The sequence below is a fragment of the Zalophus californianus genome, chromosome 5 (genome assembly GCF_009762305.2).
Source record: "Zalophus californianus isolate mZalCal1 chromosome 5, mZalCal1.pri.v2, whole genome shotgun sequence".
NCBI lineage: Eukaryota > Metazoa > Chordata > Mammalia > Carnivora > Otariidae > Zalophus > Zalophus californianus.
The window spans coordinates 106,343,469-106,365,502 of NC_045599.1; the positions used below are offsets into that span (position 1 = coordinate 106,343,469).

Below are 22,034 nucleotides of genomic sequence, written 5' to 3' on the forward strand. Positions count from 1 at the left end.
GGAAATTACTGAATCTTTAGACCAGAAGGGCAGTTAATGAAGTACTAGGCAGGCTTACACATACTTGTATGGCTTAATAATTAAGAGCAAAAGTCAGAAGACCTGGGCTGGAACCTTAGCTCACTTAACCTCCCTAAGCCTCAGTTTCCTCCTCCATGAATGAGGTTAGTAGCAACACCTGCCTAAGGGGGTCTGTGAGGATTTAGTGCATGTGGGTGCTTGGCATAGAACCTGCTACACAGTTCTCCAAAAATCTTGCTTAGCATTAATGCGCATTTAGGTTTCATTTTCAAACGTCTCCCACATCACTTTTGCTCACTATAACAATCCCTTGAGGGAGACAGAGCAAGTATTTTTAATGCTATTTTTACAAATGAGGAAATCAAGGCTTGAAGGCACTCAGTAACTGGCAGGTCTACCCAGCTTCGCAGGTGGCAGAGCTGGGATCTGAACCCAAGTGTGATCCAGAATCTGCTTCCTGAAACATTCTCCTGTCATCACTCAGTAAGATGTGGTCTGAGTCATCACTTCCGTAACACGAATGGTTGGGCACAGTGATTCATGTTCTTGATTAATTCTTGCTACCGGCAGACTTGACAGTATGACAAAGACTAGGGACTGATCATTGTAGCCACAGAGCCCAGGGTACCCTGCACTCACCAACGGGCCAGTTGATGCTCCTCTCAGAGGCCAAGGGTAGGTGAAGACTAGCTTTTGCTGTGATGTTCCCCTCATCGAACCTGCCTCTGGTTTCTTTCCCGTTTGCTCCCTTATTCCTTGTGTCGACATCAGGCGTCAGTTTGGACTCTGTGGGGAAGGAGCTGAACCTGAGGGGCTGCTCTATGTTGCAAGGTGCAGATCCGTCAGCCACCCCGGAGCTAACTGCGACCTGCAGCTGTTGTGCTTGGTTTCTCATCGCTAACGGGACAGGCTTATGTGATTCACCCAATTAGGGAGAAAGGAGAAGTTGTGAACAGAATTGAGAAATGTTCTAAGACCATCTGGTAAGAGGAACACTTACCCGTCTGCTTTCTTTTTCTTTCAGGCCATGACCATCATGCAACCTTGGGTAGCCATCTCCAGCTTCATACTACTTCTGACAGGTAAGCAAATAGGTGGGCTGGGGTCTGGAAGTCCTGAGGATGGGAGACTGTAGGAGATGTGTGAGTGTACTATAGGAAGATGGACGTGCTTGGGCTTTGGTGGAAGCTAGTGGGTCAGCTAGTGAGCAAAGAACCAGGCTAAATCTTACTCAAATAAATTGCTTAAATGCTATGAATTGCAAAATCCATGGGTAAATGAACGAGGCACAATGCAGAACAGTGTATCATATCTTGCCATTTGTGTTTGAACGAACAAACAAAAAGGGGTGGGTAGATAGTCCTGTGAGCATGGACTACTCAAGTCTATATAAAACATAGTAACAGTGTTAGCATAGGTGGGAGGGGATGGGGAGAAGAAACTGGACTAAGATGGAAAGAAGATCAGTCCTTCACCGTCCTTTGATTTTTAAAAAATGATGTGCAACTATCTCTTTTAAAAATATTTTAGTTCAAGCATTCCATGAGATAGAGGGGAAAGTTAGGAATAGATGTAATCTGAAATTTTAAAAACAATAATCTCTAGAAGTCAGATTATGGGGGAAAGTTCATTTCTTATTATAACTCTTATATTGATTTTTATGATTAGCATATATTATATTTGTAATCCAAAAATGATGTTAGGCAAAATGAAATATTATAAGAATCCAGTGAAAAAGTTATTTTCTTATTTTATGTAACAATGAGCATTTTTATTCCCAAAGCATTTCCCAAAGTCATAGCATTATTAAATATGGGTGATTGGTGAATTTCCAACTTCTTTTAAGGGCTACCTTGACTGCATTTGGCACTATAGGGTTTTCATGCCACTGTTCCAGAAGAGACTTCTTTTTTTATTTTTTAAGTGGCATAATTTAATACATGATTGAGTATTTTCCAATTCTCTCTTTTCACGGGGAAAGTGGGCCTCACTCAATTGTGGGGCTGTTATCAACTTATGAGAAGCGGTCCCTATTGGATTTTTTTGGACTGATCCTAAAGCCCCTGGTAAACCTCAGCTCCTCCTAGAAGTATTAGAAACACATTTTCTTTTCTTTTTTAAAAAAGATGTTATTTATTTATTTATTTTAGAGAGAGAGAGAGTGTGAGCAGGGGGAGGGGCAGAGGGAGAGGGAGAGAGAGAATCTCAAGCCAACTCCTCACTGAGTGCAGAGCCTGATGCAGGGCTCGATCTCATGACCCTGAGATGATGACTGGAGCAGAAACCAAGAGTCGGACACTTAACCTATTGAGCCACCCAGGTGCCCCTATTGAGCTTGTCTTTCCATCTTCCTTTGATCACTTCATATGGGTGAACTGAGATGTTTCCTGTTTGGAAACCCATTTTCTAAAAGTTGATTTCTGAAGAGTTTACTGGACTTCTGCCTTTAAACCAATAATACTTTTTTAAATTAAGTTTTTTATTTTAATTCCAGTATAGTTAACATAGTGTTTATATTAGTTTTGGGTGTACAATATAGTGATTCAGCAATTCTATACATTACACAGTGCTCATCACGATAAGTGTACTCTTAATCCCCATCACATATTTCATCCATCCCTTCACTCACCTTCCCTCTGGTAGCCATCAGCTTGTTCTCTGTAGTTAAGAGTCTGTTTCTTGGTTCATCTCTCTTGCTCTCTCACTCTCTCTTTTTTTCCTTTGTTCATGTATTTTGTTTCTTAAATTCCATATATGAGTAAAATCGTATGGTATTTATCTTCCTCTGTCTTATTTTGCTTAGCATTATATATACTCTCTAGCTCCATCCATGTTCTTGCAAATGAAAGCCAATAATACTTTAAACAAAGCATTAGCTCTGCTTTTCTGATAAGAGAGGTGTGAGGTGACTTCACTTGCAATAGCAGTTTAAAAAGTTGCAATAAAAATTAAAACTTTAAATGCAATAGAATTTTTCAAACATATTTTAATTGAGACAGTGACTGAATCTGGGGGGGGGAAAGCCACATGTGTGTATTACCTATTTAATAAGCATATATATAACTGTCAGACACAGAATGAAATACACACTCATGTATTATTGGAGTGTCATTTGGTTCAAACCTTTTAGAAAGAAATTTGGCCATGTTCATCAAGAGACTGAAAATATTGCTGCCCTTTGTCTTGGTAATTTCTCTCTTAGATGTCTGTGCTATTCCTAAATACAGAAAAAAAGTTTAAATTATATTTTATCTACAAATATCAAATAAATAATGCTTTTAAAGAACATGTTAATGTAAAAATGCTTATAATTTTTTAAATTGAAGATATAAAGTCCTATCATTACAAATGAAATAAACTATGTAAAAAGAAAAAAGTGAAAATACATGTAAAATTAAAAGACTGAGGCCTCATGCTCTGTTTTCTCTTTATTTATAGATGCTGTAGTTTCTTACACTCAAGTGATTGGAGTGGTGGGTCATTCCGCCATGCTACCCTGCACCTACTCAACAGCTAATGGAGTCACAACCATGTGCTGGGGCCGGGGGCCGTGTCCCATGTCCCATTGCTCAGATGAACTGGTCTGGACTGACGGATCCCATGTTACTGTTCAGAAGCACCCGCGTTATAAGCTAAAGGGAAACATTTTAGGAGGGAACGTGTCTTTGACCATAGAGAACGTGGCCCAGACTGATAGAGGTCTGTACTGTTGCCGTGTTGAGCACAAGGGGTGGTTCAATGATATGAAACTCACCATCTCATTGGAGATAATGCCAGGTGAGCTTGTCTTTCCATCTTCCTTTGATCACTTCATATGGGTGAACTGAGATGTTTCCTGTTTGGTAGTAACTTTCTCTTCCTTTAATAGGGAAAGGGGAGGTTCCTCCAGTCTTGTTTTTCAGTAAGTGTTGGAAAATAGAATAATTTCTATTGGTATAAAATGAAGTGATCAGACCAATCTTGAGCAAGACTATAGGTGAGAGGATCTTCCCAGTCAGCAAACTATCTCCTAAAGCAGGGCTTCAAAAGTGCTAGTTGGTTCAGGGGCACCTGGATGGCTCAGTTGGTTGGGCGTCTGCCTTTGGCTCAGGTCATGATCCCAGGGTCCTGGGATCGAGCCCCAAGTCAGGCTCCCTGCTCAGCCAGGAGCCTGCTTTTCCCTCTCCTCCCACTTGTACTATCTCTGTTGCTATCTCTGTTTTTCTGTCTCAAATAAATAAATTAAAAAAAATGCTAGTTGGTTCATGAAAAAGCATTCAGTGTTCCATTGTGAAATAGAGTGAACATTCCTATCAAGCTGAATTTGCTCAACTTAAAGAACTGCCCTTTTTTTTCTCTGAGATTATGTTTTAGAATTTTTAAATGTCCTTAACATTTTAAAACTGTTTTGGAGAATTTCAAACATATAAAGTAGGTAATATAATATAAGTTCTTATCAAGTAGGGATATCACCCAGCTCTAACAGTTGTCAACTCGATCTAGTTGCATATACATCGTAAAGGGATATATAGTTTCATCCTTCCCTCTGCCCTGCCTGAGATTTTTTGAAGCATATTTCATATCATATCACAAAATTGCTTGTTTAAAAATTAAAGTGACCTATTGCAATATGAAAACATTTATATCCCAACAACTATTCAACAGTTGCTTTTAAGAATTTGATGAAATTGAAAAATCTGTCTTGATGTGAACATCCTTATTTTTGTTACCTTGGATGAATGGAGTGGATTCTTCAGGATTTCCTGGTTTCTGGTGTTCCTTCCTAATGAATTTCCTTCCACTAAGCTCTGATATTGATCACAGAACCCAATACCTGTGGCCTTAATAAACTGTGTCTCTCTCTCTCTTTCTTTCCTTCTTTCTTTTCTTTCTTTCTTTCTTCTTTCTTTCTTTTCTTTTCTTTTCTTTCTTTCTTTTTCTTTCTTTTTTCTTTTTTCTTCTTTCTATTTCTTTTTTCTTCTTTCTCTTTCTTTCTTTCTTTCTTTCTTTCTTTCTTTCTTTCTTTCTTTCTTTCTTAATTAAGAGGAACTTGGTTTTGCAATTGGTTTTGCAATTGGTTTTGCAGTCTCCCAACTTTTGGACTTGGTTTGTTTCTTTTGTGAAGACTAGTGACATAAGGTCAGTTCTGATGGAGAAAATAGCTGACCGTGGGGAAAATCATCTGTGGGAAGCAATTTAGGGAAGCCAAAAGAGGCTGGTGATAATTGTGTGCTCTGGACAGATGCAAGGAAGCAGCATGTGGAGAAAAGATTATGATTGCAACTTTTTTGGATTTGTGAAATTTATTATTGTTTTGGCTGAATGTTAAGAATTGACATAGCCGGGAAATTAGTAGGACACTTGTGAAGTGCTCCGAAATTTTTTAATAGGTGGGCACTTCCAAGGGCGGTGCTCTTGTCAAGTGGGAAGAGGGTCCTTAACTGAGCCAAGGAGACTGCCTCCGATAACCAATTCTTTGCTTAAGTTTGCTTGCATTTTTCACCAGCTGAGCTTACTCTTCAAGCTTCTGTTCAGGCTTTTTTTCACCAGCATCTACAGTTACAGTTTCCTTGCTTCCGCCGGGGAAAATATTTGCCACTGAAGATACCAAGTTCATTAGACAATTTGATTAGGTTACCTCCTCTATTGTTTCCCTTACTCTCCTTTGATCAGATTTTCTGCATATGTGCTTTTTCCCCTGTAGATTAGATTTTTTAAACTGGAAGGAGGGAATTGGATTGTACTCTTTTTGAAAGTAGCTAACTACACCTTAGATCAGGGTCAGCAGACCGAAGCCCCAGGGCTAGATCAGATTACAAAACAGGCCTGCTGTTTTATATGTTTTTATCTGAGCAGCCATACCCATTTGATATATACATTGTCCACCGTGGCTTCCCCATAGGCAGAGTGGAGCAAGTGCCCCGGAAGCTTAAAGCATTTACTGTCTGGACCTTTCCAGAAACTTTGCTGATTTCTGCTTTGGACTAATGCTTTGCATATAATAGACAAATATTTGTTGAAAACAAATTTTTCCTCTTCTGATTCTAAATTAAATTGGATCTTTCAGAAAGAAAAGTTTTCAAAGCAACTGTCCCCTATTTACGTGACATGGGTTTTCTTTTGTAGTAAGTCAAGTCGAAATTTAAGGAAACTTCTTACAGAGAAAAAAGGTGCCTAGTGAGATCAAGAGTATACATTCTTGATTCAGTCCTTCATTGGTTTGCTTTTGTTTGGGCTAACTTCTGGTTTTAGCTCCGTCTGGGTAGCCCTGACACATTCACTAAGTGATTTGGAATCCCGCTGCCGAATTGGAAAGAGCGAGTCAACGTTACTAGCTGTTGTTACCTCTTAGGTGGGAAGGAACGCAAAAGGTCTAGTTTACCTTCTAACCAAATGTATAAATCATCTGTGTGATTTATCTAGCATATGCTAATGGGTGTGAGTTAGTCCTCATTTAGGATGCAGGTCCTTCTTTCGGTATGCCTCCCTCAGGCCTGACTGGACTGAATGCTATTTATTTGGTAAGCATTCTAGGCCTGGGAACTACTGTTGAAGTCTTAGTCATTCACCACGGAGAGGATAAAGGCAGCTCCAGGCTCTAGACATTTTCCTTATCTCACAAATGTTTATGAAGATACAGAAATCTGATATGCATGACCGGTCTTTCAAAGTGCTTCAGTGCAAATCCCAGGTGACATTTTTCACCTCTGAACCTCCCCAAATATATCCTTTTAATGCAGCTGTTTCCTTTTTGCAAGTATGTCTTCAGAGCCCTCTGTCACAGATTCTAGTTGACCAGTGACAAGAACTCTGCTTTCAGGGAAGATCAGTGCCTAATTCTGTCTGGGGACAGTCTCTCATTGGTTGCATTAGTACATGGGTCCAGCACAAGGCTCTTGTTTCTTGCTGCTTGATTAATCCTTGCTTTCATGTTGGTTTCTAACTCCAGCTGAGGTCACCAGTGTTCCAACGTCACCTAGGGTCTTTACCTCTACTTCTTCAACGCCAGCACCCATGCAGAACCTCAAGTCAGGTAAACAAATGTGTTTCTTGAGCCCGGAGATCATCTAATGAGATGTCGACCATCCAAGGCATTGTATTAAGGCAGAAGTACAGTCTAGGCTAAGAGTTCTTACCTGGGTTCCAAACATGGGCTTCACAGGGTCTGTCCCAGATTATATGCACCCTTCTACATATAATCATTTTTAGAGCAAGGGAACTCATAGCTTTTGGTCAGATTCTCCAAGGCATTCATTATTAACAACACCCCCCAAAAAGCCAGACCATTGATCTTAGACATCTAACGAGGGTGGAGTGGATTTAGCCCAATTGAGCACAGGTTTTTGAGACAAAAATAGGAATACCAGAGAATAGGGGTCAGGTTAATGAGATTCTGTCCTTACAAGGAGCTCTGAGTAGAGATCAGTTAGTCCATTTTCAAGTGAGACCTCCACTTGAGGATGAGATTTCAGTGAAGTTAACATTTACTATTTCCTGTGTGACGGGACCCATGCTAAGTGCTTTACAAGTATTATATTGCTTAATTCTTATGACAACCCCTATGCACTATAGGTGTGATTCAGTTCCATTTTATAGTTGTGAGAACTAAGGCACAGAGTCTGAGTTCATGGTGGAAAGTTATATGGATAGAAACTACTCGAAATAGGATTCCTTCTCCATGTGTTTGAATTTTGGGCCTGTGCTTTTAACGACTTGACTGTGCCTTCTGCCATGAGCACTGAGCTTATGTTCCGGTGAATTTGTCTCGATCTGACATCCTCACTGAAAAATACTTTATACAATTACCCTGTCTTCTCTGGGCAGTTAATCTACTTACACAGTTTTGCTTCCAGCCTCCTTTAATTTATTTATGTAGCATGGAAATAGCAAAAGATGCTATTTATACTGATGAAAAAGTAAACATCAGATTAAAGACTTCAGGGATTTAGAATTTACACATCTTTTTTTTTTTTATTCAGGCCACATGGTTCATACTTCAAACTTCTGATAAATAAGAGCTTAGATTTAATACGAGTGGAGAATAATTTGACCTAAAGGTATAGAAATAGCTTGCCATTCTGAGGACAAGGTTAGGTTCAAACCTTCTATCTCTAGGGTTAAAAAGATAACTTTTAGTGAAGATTCTTAAAGCCTCCGAAACTCTTTGACCCCTTGGGGTAACGCTGGATTCTGAGGAATAATAGAGATGTCACAACCTCTTAGCCAGAAAAATATGATGAAACATACTGATTTCCCCTGACTCCTATTGAACCATGTGTATACTTAATCAGGAGGCATCTGAAGGATTGGGCTTTGAGCTGAGTTTGGAAGAGAGGGCTTTAGGTTAAAACTGGGATTTTAGAGCCATAAAAGTTTGTAAGAAAAACAGCTCTGTTCATTCTAGGCAGCTGAACACACTAGAGAATCTGTTGACTTTCTCAATATTGATTTAGCTTTGTAATACTTAGTTTGTGCCTGCAAATGTGGGTGGATTAGTAGACTTGGTTTGGTGAATATGCATGTTTAAAGCAAAGATTCAGAAGAAAGGTGTTGGCTTATATGTCCGTGTGACCTCCTCAGGGATAGTATTAATTGAGCCTTATCCTTGTCTTGATGGTTTTCTCATGAGTTTGAGTTGAGTTGAACAGGAAGGAGGTGCACGCTGGAGCAGATCCAATGTAGGGACATTTATCTTTACATCCACGCTCTTCCTGTGCTCAGTGCCTCTTGTGTATACTAGTTGCCTAAAATATTCATGGAATGGTTGGATGTAAGGTTGTAGAAATAGGGAGAAAAGAAAGATGCCTGCTAAGACCCAAACTTGGAAAAAAAAGTTAAGCCCAAGAGGTCTTTTGCACAGATCCAAGTTGAATAAAGTTTCTAATCACCTAACTTCATTGTATTGTCCTGTTCTTAGTTCTTAAACAGAGCTACATCCTGTTACGGATTTGAGCATTAGAGAGAAGCAGGAAAATAGTTCAGAACATGAAAAAGGGTGATGTTGAAATGTGGAGGCCACTGTGGGGAAGGGAAAACAGACCAATGAAAGGCAAGAAAAGCGCAGGTTTGGGAATTCTTGTCCAGCCGCACCACTAACTTGCTCTAAAACTTGTGGTGCTCTAGGAGTAAAGTGTATAAAAATAAAATATTTAAAATGTTAATAAAATACACAGAGGCAAGTGATCAGTGCTGCATGTAAGGTGAGATATCTGACAAAAAATACAGGAGTGATTTTAGAAAGGAAAGGGAAACCTAGCCCTGTACTGGAAGATTCTTAGTGAAGCTTTTTGGTGCAAAACTGAAGATAAGTCAGGTAACAGAGTAAATCAGTCTTACAAAAGGAGTGACCAGAATGCCAGTGCTAAAGGAACCAGGTTAAGGTCCACCGAGAACGAGGCTTTGAGAGTTATTAATTATCACCAAGGTTCAGACATTGGACAATGTTGTCACCTCAAAAGAGACCTCAGGGAATTAAATATTGTTGGGTATATGTTCTGCGCTGATCCATATGTGCGTCTCCCTGGAAAGATGTGTGGATGGATAATGGGGAACTTGAATAAGGCCAGGAAATCTAGATTGGGCTGTTGTGAAGGGGGACGGGCAAATTAGCACAAACTCCCATGCCCTGTTTCTTGCAAGTGAAATGTCACTTGTATGAATAAAAGCTTAATTGGATGTCCTATGTAAGGTGTGCTATTGTAGGCTTTGGACATTTAGAGGGATCCTAGGAGTAGAAAAAGTGTGAAATAACCCTAGATATTGAAACTCTGCAGATCGCTATCTAGATCAGATTTCTTCATGATAATGGTATGCCTAGATAGCAGTGTAGTTCCTCAAGGCCATCTTTCAATACACTTCTAAGATGAAGTTGGAAGGAGTAGAAGTGGGTGGGTGCAAGGCATGCCTTCAGGGGATGGTTGGGTGTGGGCACTGCGGGGGAAGTTGATGGTGATTCCTGATTTTAGTTTTTTTTTTTCTTTTTGTTGGGGGTGGGAATTTTCCTCTACAAAGAGAGCACAGTTCTTTCATTCTTTTCATTTCAGTAGCTACCTCGTCTTCTACAGTGCAGACAGCAGGAACCCAGCCCACTGTGCCACCACAGGAAACGAGCACAAGGCAATCCACCAATTTACCACTGTACTCCTGTCCAACAGGTAACTTCATTTTCTTTCCTGGATGCCTGGGCATACTCACTTTCGATAATCGTTGATGCATTGTTAAAAGACCACATTCTGAAAAAGGCAAATCTGACATGAATGCTCATACTGGCCACTCGAATCAGCCATGTGACTTGAGCAAGTGTCTTATTTAGAATCTGTTTTTATCATTTGTGAAATGGGTGGAATAACAATGATCTTGCTTTTGAGGATTAAATAAGGTGAAAAACCTAAGACATAGTTAAAAGGTGGTAAGTAATAGATAAAATAGCAACTGCGACTCTTACTTCCAAAGTCCAGAATCCATATACCTGACTGGCCCAGGGAGCTTGTATGATTTGGGAACATCCACGTGCATAATACCCACATGCAAAGCACTCTTTTTCTTATTCAAATGAGCTGCTCTTGACTCCAGACTTCTTAGTGGGCTTGCTCTCTTGGGCCAGAGCCATAAAATAGTTGAATCCAGCCCTCTATTATCCAGGCCCAACTGGTCAACTATATTCATGCTTCATTGAAGACCCAGACCCTAAGTACATCTAGGAAGTTCCCCTGCTGCCCTGTGAGGCTTGCACATGGACATTTTGAGATGGGCTGAGGACATCAGCACCAGCACCAAGAGGCATATCCGCTGAGAATGTTTATTGCTTTCTCCAATTTTTTCCCACTGTCCCCATTCTGGGCAGGTTTCATATAATCTTTGCTTTTTTGAAACCTAAGATTCACCTGTCTTTCCTGTGGTAGAGAAAGGTGATGCTAAATCCTCTCATTTGCCCCAGATAATTCTGTTACCCATAGTGGTTATTTTGGGGAGTGCCACAGACTGAACCCCTTTGTAATGTGGAGCTGGTTTATATGTGCTTGTGTCTGTGCTGAATCCAGACAAGGTCCAGCCTTGCAAGACTCCTCCTTGATGTCTATGACTCACTGTGCTCAGGAGTTGCCAATCTGTAGGGGGCCCCCCTGTATGGCTTACCTTTCGCCAATCATTCCTGGAAGCTGGTTAATTTAAAATGGACCTGCAGTGAGATTCACAGAGGGGCCTATTCAGCTGGAATGAGATAATGGTGACATTTGGTTTTGAAAGTGGAATCCTTAGTGTCAACTGTTTCTGGGCACAAAAACAGAGTGAAAATAAATAGAAACACAAGGTAGCAGCAGCAGTAGGAAGCAGACGTATTGCACACTTCTTGGGTTTGAGTGGGAAGCGCATCAGAGTAGGGAATCATAGGACTAAAACCTGGTCAAGGTAGAGCTTTCCAGAGTGGAACAGACATGGGAGCAGCTGTGTCCCCTATGACTTATGTGATCATTGCCACCTTGGCTGTGTACCTGAGGGTCTCAAGCCAAATCCTCACTGTGCCTGCATCAGCCTTCAGTGAACTGAAGACTCACAGGAGCAAAGAATGTTAGTTGGATCTGGAAGGGATTTTGGTGCTCATATGGCCCGCCACCCACATTGGATAGATGTATGTGCCAGGCGACTGTCATACGTTATCTCACTTAATTCTTTGAAGGCAGGTCTCATTGATTGCCATTGCTAGATTAGGGAGGCCCTATAGTTCTGCTTTAGAGACAGGCAGCTCCCAATTCAATGGCCAGCTACTAGCTGCATGCCCATGGGCAAGATGTGGCATTCGTCCCCGATGTTAACGATTATAGAAGGATATGATGTTTGGGAGGTGCATTACACAGTGTCTCTCTCCCCACTGCTCCCTCCAATGTAACATAATAATTAATAACAGCTAATATTTATCAAATATGATGTTCAGTCCTTTACTTACATGATCTAATTCGACAGCTTTATGAGAGGGGTACTGTTATAGCTTGTAGTTCTAGCTATATTTACAAAATCGATATTTCAAAACTCTAGTAAAGCTTGAACAATTGAAGCTTTAAGGTATAATATCCTTTTATATTAGGATTTTTGGCAGTATAAGATATATTAGTTTCACAGCTGATATAACAGATATTTTATAAAATACTTCTGGATCAAAGTCTGGGCATATTGGCATATAATGTAGGAGTTATATACCACTTGTTTTAGATCTCTTAGTACATTTTACTCATGTTCTGAATAAAGCCAATGTAATGTCCATTCGGAATAGAGTGGTCCTGATCTTTGGATGTACATGTGGCCTTTGGGGAACTCATTGACAGGTTCTTAGCTGGCATGAAAATATTGATTACCTATCATTAAGTGGCATTCTTAACCCAGTTCCAAAAATGGGCCTCTGTAATTCCCCTAAAACTGTAGGTAAAACTTTGTGTATACATGCATTTTTTTTCCATAAGGAAGACAGTGTCCATTTTTGAAGGGTCCAAGACAAAATGGTCAAGAAACACAACCTTACAGGATAAATTAATACAGCTTAGTAACTTGGTATGACTTTTGCAATGTCTGCAGCATTTGGCCATATTATTATTCAACTTTTTATTTACCACCAGAAGGCAATGTGAATATATTTAGTATCTACAGTGAAAATTCAATATTTTTTGTAATTATAACTAATTTTCTTTCTTGTTGAGCAGATGGGAATGGCACTGTGACACAGTCTTCAGATGGCCTTTGGCATAGCAATCAAACTGTAAGCATTTTTCTTCCTACTTTACTAGCCAGATTCACTTGTATATCTCCCTGGAAGCAAGTTACATTTAGAGATTATTTCTGTAAGACTAACCCAAAGATTGATTCTTTCTAGTTAAAATAAAAAAAGAGGAAAATAATTTGACTCAAATAGGGATACTTTAATTAATTTGAAAAGTTCATACGCGTAGACTGGTTTGTTAGAGTTTGCCTGATAAACAAGATATACACACAAAACATACTACAGACTTTCTCCTGGCCAAAAATTAGGAAGAAAGAGTGAACTAATTCAAGGAGAATGAGTTAACTAACCAAGGAAGACTTCAGTTATCATTAGGGAAATAACACACTTCGAGTCAGTGGAGTGGAGGCCACCCAGAACAAAAATACTATGTCAGTGAATGTGAGTTTGCTTAAGCAGATCCTGCCTCATATTCTTTTCTAACCCAATTGCCATCCTTTATAGAAATTTTGAGGCCACTGTTGAGTTTTTCTATACATAAACCTCCCCATATGATGACTTATTAAGGTATTAACATCTTAAATAAATTTGTGATTTTTTTAAAAAAAAGATTTTATTTGAGAGAAAGAGAAAGTGAGAGAGAGCATGAGCGGGGGGAGGGGCAGAGGGAGAAGCAGACTCCCCACTGAGCAGGGAGCCAAGCAGGGAGCCAAGCAGGGAGCCAGACATGGAGCTCAATTCCAGGACTCTGGGACCATGACCTGAGCCGAAGGCAGATGCTTAACCGACTGAGCCACCCGGGCACCCCATATAAATTTATGACTTTGAAAGATGTTCTTATACTTTTTCCACAGTGAGCTTGAGAAAAATCTTAGGGGTCTTAGTCTCATGATGCTCATCAAAGTCTCATCTTTGCAAATAAGTTAGACAAATTTATCAATAGGACTTTTTCTTTTGGTTCCTCTGGGAGAAATAAGTTTCCTTTTAGTATGTGCAAATAACTCTTAGAAACAGCAAACTAAAAGAGTTTGATGTATGAGAATAATCTTACTGGTCTCAAGTAGTGAGAAATGACAACACAGCCATGATAAGAGAAATTCAAGCTCAGGCATGGTGGGGTTATTTAGCATGGGGTCAAATGGCTTTATGTTGTATACATCAGTGACAATAAGAACACTACATAGGAGTGATATAAAAATTTTGAACAACTTATGTGGCATGGGCACTGACTGATCTAATGGATATGGGTTGAATTACTGAATGTTGGAACTGCCACTGTGTGAATGATTCTTCTGTTGCTATGTGGCCAGACCTATGCTGGATTAAAAAAAAAAAAAACAAAAAACCCTTCTGAGTGGGGAGATTGTTCTTGACCTCAGTTACCTGTAGATAGGTATGTTTAGCAGCAAGTAGAAACGATTTAGAAGCAAGTTCACAACAGGCAGCAGTGAAATCATGGGCCTTTTGTGTCTTGACTCTGAGGATGTGGAGAGGTAGCCCATGTATCTTGAAAACATGCTGCATATATTTTGACCCAATAGGTCAGCTTTCTGGACTCTATTTTAAGGAGAGAATTGAACAAGTACATGAAGATGTAGGAGAAAAGATGTTCATTGTTGCTATTTATAATCATGAAAATGTTAAAAACAACTTAAATGTTTAATAGTAAGGGATTAATTACTTAGTCAATTAAGTGTGCCCGCATACTGCCATTAAGAATGGAGTCACTGCAGTGCATTTACTGACATGGGAAGACAGTTACTACTGATTGTTAAGGGAAAAAAAAAAACTGTTAAAATAGTGTGTGTGTGTGTGTGTGTGTGTGTGTGTGTGTGTGTGTGTGTGTACATGTGTAGTAGCATATATTGAATATAGTAATTGTTTATGTTAAGAAAAACACTAGGAAGATAAAATTCTAGAAGAGTATATAATAAAAATGGTAATAGTGTTTGTTCTGGATGTTAGGATTATGGTTGTTTTTAGTTTTCCTTTTTTCATGCTTAGCTGCACATTCTAAAATGAACATGTAGTGTTTATATCATATTTTTAAAAACGAAAGCAAAGCCTCCCTCCTGCAGCTCCATGTTCCATCTAACCACTTTACCGCCCATTAGTAAGGTAATGACAGCACAAGCTCTTCTGTCCCAGACCCTGGCTGTTTCCCCTTTAAGCCCAAACACTAAGTATTTTCCCTTATCCCTATCTTCCTCATAGTATTATCAGGGGGTACCTAAAAGTACCTTTCCCAAGAACCCTGTTTAATCCATAGTTGATAGACACAAACACAGAGGTTCAGAGAGGCTGAATAACTTGTCCAGGGTCACACAGCAACTAAGTTGAAGAGAGGAGATCCTGACTCCAGAGATTAAACTTTTATACAGAAGAGACTTGATCCTTCTCTCTGATCTTTTCTCTTAAATACTTATCCTCTGGGATCTCTTTAGGATTAGAACTAAGCTATGTAAAAGGGCTGAGTGTGATGCTTGGCATATTTCAGGCTTATTCCAGAAGGTAGTGATCCTTTACAAACTGCACTAAGATGTTTAAACAAATTTCTGCATCTCCACCCAATTGACAGCATTTCAGGTTGGTTGTTAAAGAGGGCCATGTCTGTGAGCACCTACTTTCAAGTCCATTTATGTAGACAAAGAATCTTAAATTATAGCTTAAAAAAAAAAAAAGGACTATAATCAAGGACAAATTTCAATAACTGAGCATATTCAGGTAACATCACTAGGTCAACTTATATATGAACAAAAATTATGTTTTCTTTTTTAATATCAGGATATATTTATGGAACTAGCTTATTGATTTTTAAAAATATGTATAATTTACATACAATAAAGTGCACACATTTGAAGCATACAGTTTGAGTTTTGAGAAATGCATACACCTTTGTAAATACCACCCACTCAAGATACAAAACATTTTTACCATCCCCAAATACATTTTGAATTTTAAATGGTCTTTGAATTTCACCATATGGTTATAACCTCGGATCACTTGGTCTTAGCTTTCTTGAGCCAGAAATAGCCAAGGGCCAACAAAGATAAATGGGTCCAAGTACATTATTTTAGGGAATGTCTTTTTTTTTTTTTTTTTAGAGAGGGAGAGAGAGAGCATGGGGTGGCTGTGTGGAGTGGGGGAAGTGAAGGGGCAGAGGGAAAGGGAGAGAGAAAGAATCTTAAGCAGGCTCCAAGCCAAGCTCGGAGCCCAATGTGGGCTCAATCTCATAACCCTGAGATCATGACCTGAGCTGAAATCAAGAGTCACACACTTAACTGACTGAGCCACCCAGGTGCCCCTTAGGGAATATCTTCTATCCATAACTCTAACATGATGCTTTTCTGATCCACCAATGTTTCCTTAGCATGTGTTGCTGGCACAAAATCCATGGATGACCACCAGTAAGGGACTCTACATTGGCATCTGCATTACTGCTGCGGTATTGCTCTCTGTGCTGGTTGTCGTGATTACCAAAAGTAAGTTATTTCAGGATTGTACCTAAGGGAACAGAGCAAGGGGTCCTTGAGGCAAACTGCCATGTGATTGAGATTTCACCTAAATTTCTGTTTCCTAAACTATTTTCTTTTTTTAAATTATTGACCTACAAAGAGAAAGATGCAATATAAATTCTCCAGATGTGGAATTAAATATTAAAAAATGAGAATGTTTTGGGTAGACTGGGGATTTGGAAGACAACAAACCATATATGATTTGTTCACTCCTTTTCTACTCCCCTCAAGAACCAGTTTTTGTCCCCATGAGGGATGATGTTGTTGAGTTTTATAAGACCCATTTAACAGGAGAGGCAAATGAAACATTGGAAGGGAAACTGACTTCAGGGCTAGGGCTAGAAGCAGGACTTCAAGAGGTAGCCATCCAGCTGTTGTGTTTGGGTATATTGTGTGCGTACGTGTGTATGTGCACGTGATGTGTGTGGCATGTGTGGTGTGTGTATGGGTGTGTGTGTGTGTAATGTGTGTGTGGTGTGTGTGCTTGGTGTATGGTGTGTGTGATGTGTGTGTGTGTGTGTGTGTGTGTGTGCATATGTGGTGTGGTATGTGTGTGTGTAGCCTGTCTCCTATGAAAGAGCCACATTCATTTTTTTAAAAATGATATTAAATTATTAATAATTGCATTAAAAGTAAGCCTGGGCATATGGGTGAATACACTAAACCATTCATGAAAATGAAATACTTTATACTCAGAAATTTGTTTGGATCTTACTGATTCAAAAGGAGTTACCTGAGTAACTTGGGAATCGTCCAGTCTGGGTTTTTTTTTTTTTAAACATACTTTCTTCTAAATTTATTTTTTTAGGCTCTAGCTCTGTACAGATTTTGTTCATAGGAAAGTAATAAAAATAATATACTTGTTTGAAAAAAGATTTCATAAACTCTTTGGCCAATGTGTTTAATTTTCTCTTCAACTCCTCTCCAATTTAGAATACTTATGCATAAGAAACAAGCTGGAACAACTAAAGTAAGTTTGAAAGAGTTTTTGTCAGTACCTTTTGATATTTCTACTCTACCAAAAATAAAGAAAAATTTCTCTCTGTCCTCTTTTTCTCCTAAACTCTTCATTTTATACCCTAGATCCTGAAAAATCTAGCTTAATGAGCACCTCTATTGTTATCTACAACCTCTAGTGATATTTTTAGCTATCTATATTTCTCTGGAATTGTCCCCTAATGCTACAGAAGGAGCATCTCAGTCTTAACCTCTTAGAGCAAGAGATCACAAATTTTGTTTGATGGAACATTTGAATGAGTTGTTTGGTTTGTTCTTTAATTTCATTCAGTGCTTTGTTTATTGAATGTCTACTATATTTCAAAGAGATGAACAAAACAGAAAACACATAAGCAAATAAACAGAGTCCTTTTAATGCTTCTAGACAAATACCATGGGGGAAAACAGAGCAAGGTAATGGGCTATTTGAGGGAGTCTCAAAGGAACAGAAGGCAGCTCTGCAAAGATCTGGAAGAAGACAACTCCAGGCTGAAGAAGTGCAAAGGCACTGTGGTGGGGCAAATGCCTTCAGCTCTCCACAGTTCCTGTCTTCCCCTGCTGTTCCATTCCCAGCCTGTTCTGCTCATTGCATTGGTTTTCTGGGCTCATAGGCATTGGAATTTACAATTTTTGTAAATCCATCCTACTGCCCAATTAAAACTTAAATCCCCTTTACTTGCATATGGCCTGTGGTCATCTGCTAGAATAGTTACAATAGTAGGAAGCCACTACTTCCAAATCCAAGTAGCTTGCTTCATTTGGTACAGCTTGGGCTTTAAGCAAGGTCTTTGATTCAAAATCCATCCCTCTTAGATTGCCACACATTATTTCTAGTGCTCTTTCATTGGATGTTTGCACACAGTCTTGCCTAGATCTGTGTTAATTACATGAGCCAATCTGCTGAATGCACCTTGAAGAATGCCCACCACATTGTAAATGCTCCATAAATCCTGGTTTTCTCTTATTGCAGTTATGCCTGTTGCGGCAATACACCCAAGAGATAGGCGCTATTATTCTCAGCGTACAGACTGGAAAACAGGTTTAGAAGTGTTAAATGACATCCAAAGTCACACCATACAGCAGTTAAAAGACTCAGTCTTAGGTCTTTTAAAGTCCCATACCCATACTTATAGAAGTTTTTGACTATGTGCTTCCAAGAATGGAAGAAAGAAATTGCTCCGAACAGGCAGAAAAGCATGGAACGTAGCATCTGTTTAGCTGATCTCTGTTCTTTCACTGCTAACTTTTTCTAGAGGCTTTTTATCACCTAATCATAAAAGAAAATAGTTACTGTAGAAAATCTTATAAAATATATAAAAAAAACAAGAACAAAAAACCCTGAGCATTTCATCATAACTTTTTTTCGTTTTTTTTTTTTCATTTTTGCAGTTCACACTGACTCATTTCAAGCTACTGACACCTAACCTATTCTCACACATGCGTGAGTGGTCACTTAAAGATCAAAGCTGAGTGAAGCCTCAGCATGTTCCATTATCATTTCTGGGCAGGCTTAAGTAATAAAAACAGGCACTCTCTACCAATTAGAAAACAGCAGCTGTATCAAAATGGCACACATGCCCTTTCTGTACACTTACATATGAGTGTATGTGTTATGAACGTTGTCTAACCCGTGGCTTTCAAATTCGGATCCTTAAGACACTATGTTTTCTGTAAGATTTCTGACACCATGATCCAGTACACACTTATGTGAAGCAATACTATTTTGCTGTATCCAGTATGTTCTGATATATTTTGTATTCTGTATATATCCTAAATGCAGGTTGTAGACTGCTAAATAGACTTAATGACCCTCTCTGGAAGAGTACAATCCACAGTTAGAAAAACAGCAACCAAACCATTTCTTAGTTACCCTTGAGAATAGGCATCTTGATTTAGGACTTCAATTCGATGTCTGACACCAGTCTTCTTAGATTTTCAATTTTTGTATTCTATTGCATGAGTTTTCTCAAGGAGAATACTTAGGTTTTCTACCTGCTTATTAAACAGACTCCAGCAACTTAATATGGATCTCCTATTCACTATTTCATAGGGCTCTGGGAGTTGCAAATACTCAGCCTTGCCTGCATGTACATAAATGTGCTCATCATACTTTAGAAGTGGTCTGCTTTTCCTTAAAGACTCATATTATTCTTTCTGTAGCATGGTTTCGTTGAATGACCCTCGGACTGGAGCTTTGCAAAGTGCAGCTGAAGTGGGTGTCCGAGCAGAAGACAATATCTACATTATCGAGGACAATCTTTATGTCATGGATTAAGACCCAGTGGCCCTCTGAGGATTTATGTCCTTGACTGCAGAAGACAGTGACAAGATATCACCATGTCAGAGTTCTTTTAAGCTCTAGAATGCTTTTTCTGTCAATTTCCAATGATATTCTAACATGTCAGTTATGTTGGGTAGAGTGACTTGGTTTTATCTGTGTACAGTCAACCTCATTGGTCATAGAGTTTTAATTTTTTGTGCTAAAACTTGTTCAATCTTTCTCCCAAACATGAACACTGTAGAATTACATATTCTCACTGGTGAGACAGGAGAAGAACTACCACCTTGGTCACCAAAGCTGTCAAGAAGAGCAGAGTAGGAGTTAAAATCAGTAAATCTGATTTGGGACTTAAAGGACTTCACTTGGAAGCATTTCATGATAATCTCTTGTTTTTTACCTTGTAACTCCAAATGTTATATTTCTTAGGTTCCCCAAGGCTTTCAAATCACGGGGTTACACAGGTCTTTATTTCCCCATGGGGAAATAGAAGTGAATGTGATTTTGCCATTATAGGTCAATCTGATTTCTCATGGCTCTGGAAATATACCATATTAAGGCTTTCCCTGGACCCAAAGTGGGTATTTTAGCAGTTAGAAGAAACTAGGGTAGTAAGTGGACCAAGTAGATACCAGGGAAAGATAATCAGTTGCCATATGATTTATTGCATGCTATTTCTCCTACATCTGTTCCACAGTTTCAAGCACTTGTATAGACAATTGCCATGCTCTCTGAACTAATTTTTAGAATGAGGCAGGGCAGAAATAAATAGAAGAAAAAAAGGGAGAAGGCTAAAAGGCTTCCTGCTTTAGAAAAGTTTCTTTGCAAATATAATAGTGTTGTTTGAGAGTGTTACTAGTTTGAATCAAAATTCTAAGTTGTCCTCATACCACTGCAGTTTTTAAAATTGTTTTGGAAAGATGAAGGGTGGGTTTTTTTTTTTAAATCTTCTCTTTAAATTTTTATTATGTTAGTCACCATACATTACATCATTAGTTTGTGATGTAGTGTTCCATGATTCATTGTTTGTGCATAACACCCAGTGCTCCACGAAGAACGTGCCCTCTTTAATACCCATCACCAGGCTAGCCCATCCCCCCACCCTCCTTCCCTCTAGAACCCTCAGTTTGTTTTTCAGAGTCCATCGTCTCTCATGGTTTGTCTCCCCCTCCAATTTACCCCCCTTCATTCTTCCCCTCCTGCTATCTTCTTCTTTTTTTTTTCCTTAACATATATTGCATTATTTGTTTCAGAGGTACAGATCTGTGATTCATCAGTCTTGCACAATTCACAACACTCACCATAGCACATACCCTCCCCAATGTCTATCACCCAGGCACCCCATCCCTCCCACCCCCACCACTCCAGCAACCCTCAGTTTGTTTCCTGAGATTAAGAATTCCTCATATCAGTGAGGTCATATGATACATGTCTTTCTCTGATGGTTTTTTTTTTAATAGCAAACCAATTCCAATGCTATTCCTTTTTTCACAGTTCAATTAAATTTTTGGTTTTTCCAAGAGTTAAACAAAGGCTAATGGCGAGGATATCTGTGGTCACCAGAAGATTTGCTACGTGAACAGTTAAGGAGGCTGGGTATTAATTTCAGTCTGAGTACACACTGAAATAACTCCTGCTTAGGAGTAACTCCTCCATAGTGGTCTAAGAGGGCAGGATGTTAGTTTATTTCTGAAGACAACATCTTTGACATTGTTCTGCAGAGTCCTAGGAAATGGACAGGACCTCTGAATAAAGGTTATATGGGGCAAATAAGATTGTTAAACATGCTATACTGGGTTTCCTAATTGGGGCCAAGACCTGATCTGGCCCAGGACATTTTGTTTAAACTGTAGTGTTTTTCTTTTAAATTCAAGACAACATGCATAAACATGGAGATCTTGGGTTAAAGCCTGGATTTGTAGCTTCTCTGGAAAGACCTGGCAACATTCCTACATTGTCAGGGCCCCATTAAATGGTGCTACATCCCTTCTGCCCCTAGTCCTCACCTTGCCTGCACACACACACACACACACACACACACACACACACACACACACACACACACACACACACACACACACACACATTTGTTCCCTGCTTTGTGACTGGGACTTTGAATTTATGACAGCCCTATTCTCCATTCCCTTCCTGGAGATTTATGATGCCACATTAAAATTCTGGGAGTCTGGTTAATTCTGTTAATCCAGCATTTTCAAAATTTGCTTGAAACCCATGAACACGGTGACTACTGGCCTATCCAGGAGCATTCTGTGAAACAATATATAAGGACATGTGGAAAGGAGGTGGTACACAGAATCAGGACTAGGACCTGAGTTCTAGTCTTAACTCTTAACGGAAACACTGGATGACATTAGGGTAAATCTTTCTTGTTGCCTACATTTTCTAATCTATCAGGCATAATTATTTCCATAATTATATTGGTGTGTAGCAGTAATTCCAATGACATGTTACTTCAACTCTTTGGAAAGTAGAAAACACTACAGAAATACAAAGAGCTTTTTTGTTTTGTTTTTGGTTT

The 22,034-nt window shown here is 39.2% G+C and overlaps 1 protein-coding gene across 4 annotated transcripts; it reads left to right on the forward strand.

Annotated features, from left to right (window-relative positions):
- Positions 1-562: 562 nt before the first annotated feature.
- On the forward strand, positions 563-20,512 carry HAVCR1 (hepatitis A virus cellular receptor 1). 4 transcript variants are annotated; one of them, XM_027607098.1, is made up of 9 exons: positions 563-696; positions 1,046-1,103; positions 3,460-3,798; positions 6,950-7,033; positions 10,044-10,154; positions 12,690-12,745; positions 16,077-16,188; positions 17,155-17,191; positions 19,378-20,512. In XM_027607098.1, exons 2-9 carry the CDS (start codon positions 1,049-1,051, stop codon positions 19,490-19,492), a joined length of 909 nt encoding a protein of 302 aa, XP_027462899.1. In that variant the 5' UTR covers positions 563-696; positions 1,046-1,048; the 3' UTR covers positions 19,493-20,512. The 4 variants fall into 4 exon arrangements, with proteins under 4 accessions (XP_027462899.1, XP_027462900.1, XP_027462901.1 ...); XM_027607099.1 differs by having other exon boundaries at positions 10,047-10,154; XM_027607100.1 differs by lacking the exon at positions 6,950-7,033.
- The last annotated feature ends 1,522 nt before the right edge of the window (positions 20,513-22,034 follow it).

What these genes read in the sequence shown, in the direction of transcription:
- HAVCR1 (XM_027607098.1), top strand. Translation starts at nt 1,049, where the DNA reads ATGACCATCATGCAACCTTGGGTAGCCATCTCCAGCTTCATACTACTT. An exon ending in CATGCAGAACCTCAAGTCAG is followed by an intron (nt 7,034 to 10,043) that starts GTAAACAAATGT and finishes TTTTCATTTCAG; the next exon opens with TAGCTACCTCGTCTTCTACA. An exon ending in AACAAGCTGGAACAACTAAA is followed by an intron (nt 17,192 to 19,377) that starts GTAAGTTTGAAA and finishes TTCTTTCTGTAG; the next exon opens with CATGGTTTCGTTGAATGACC.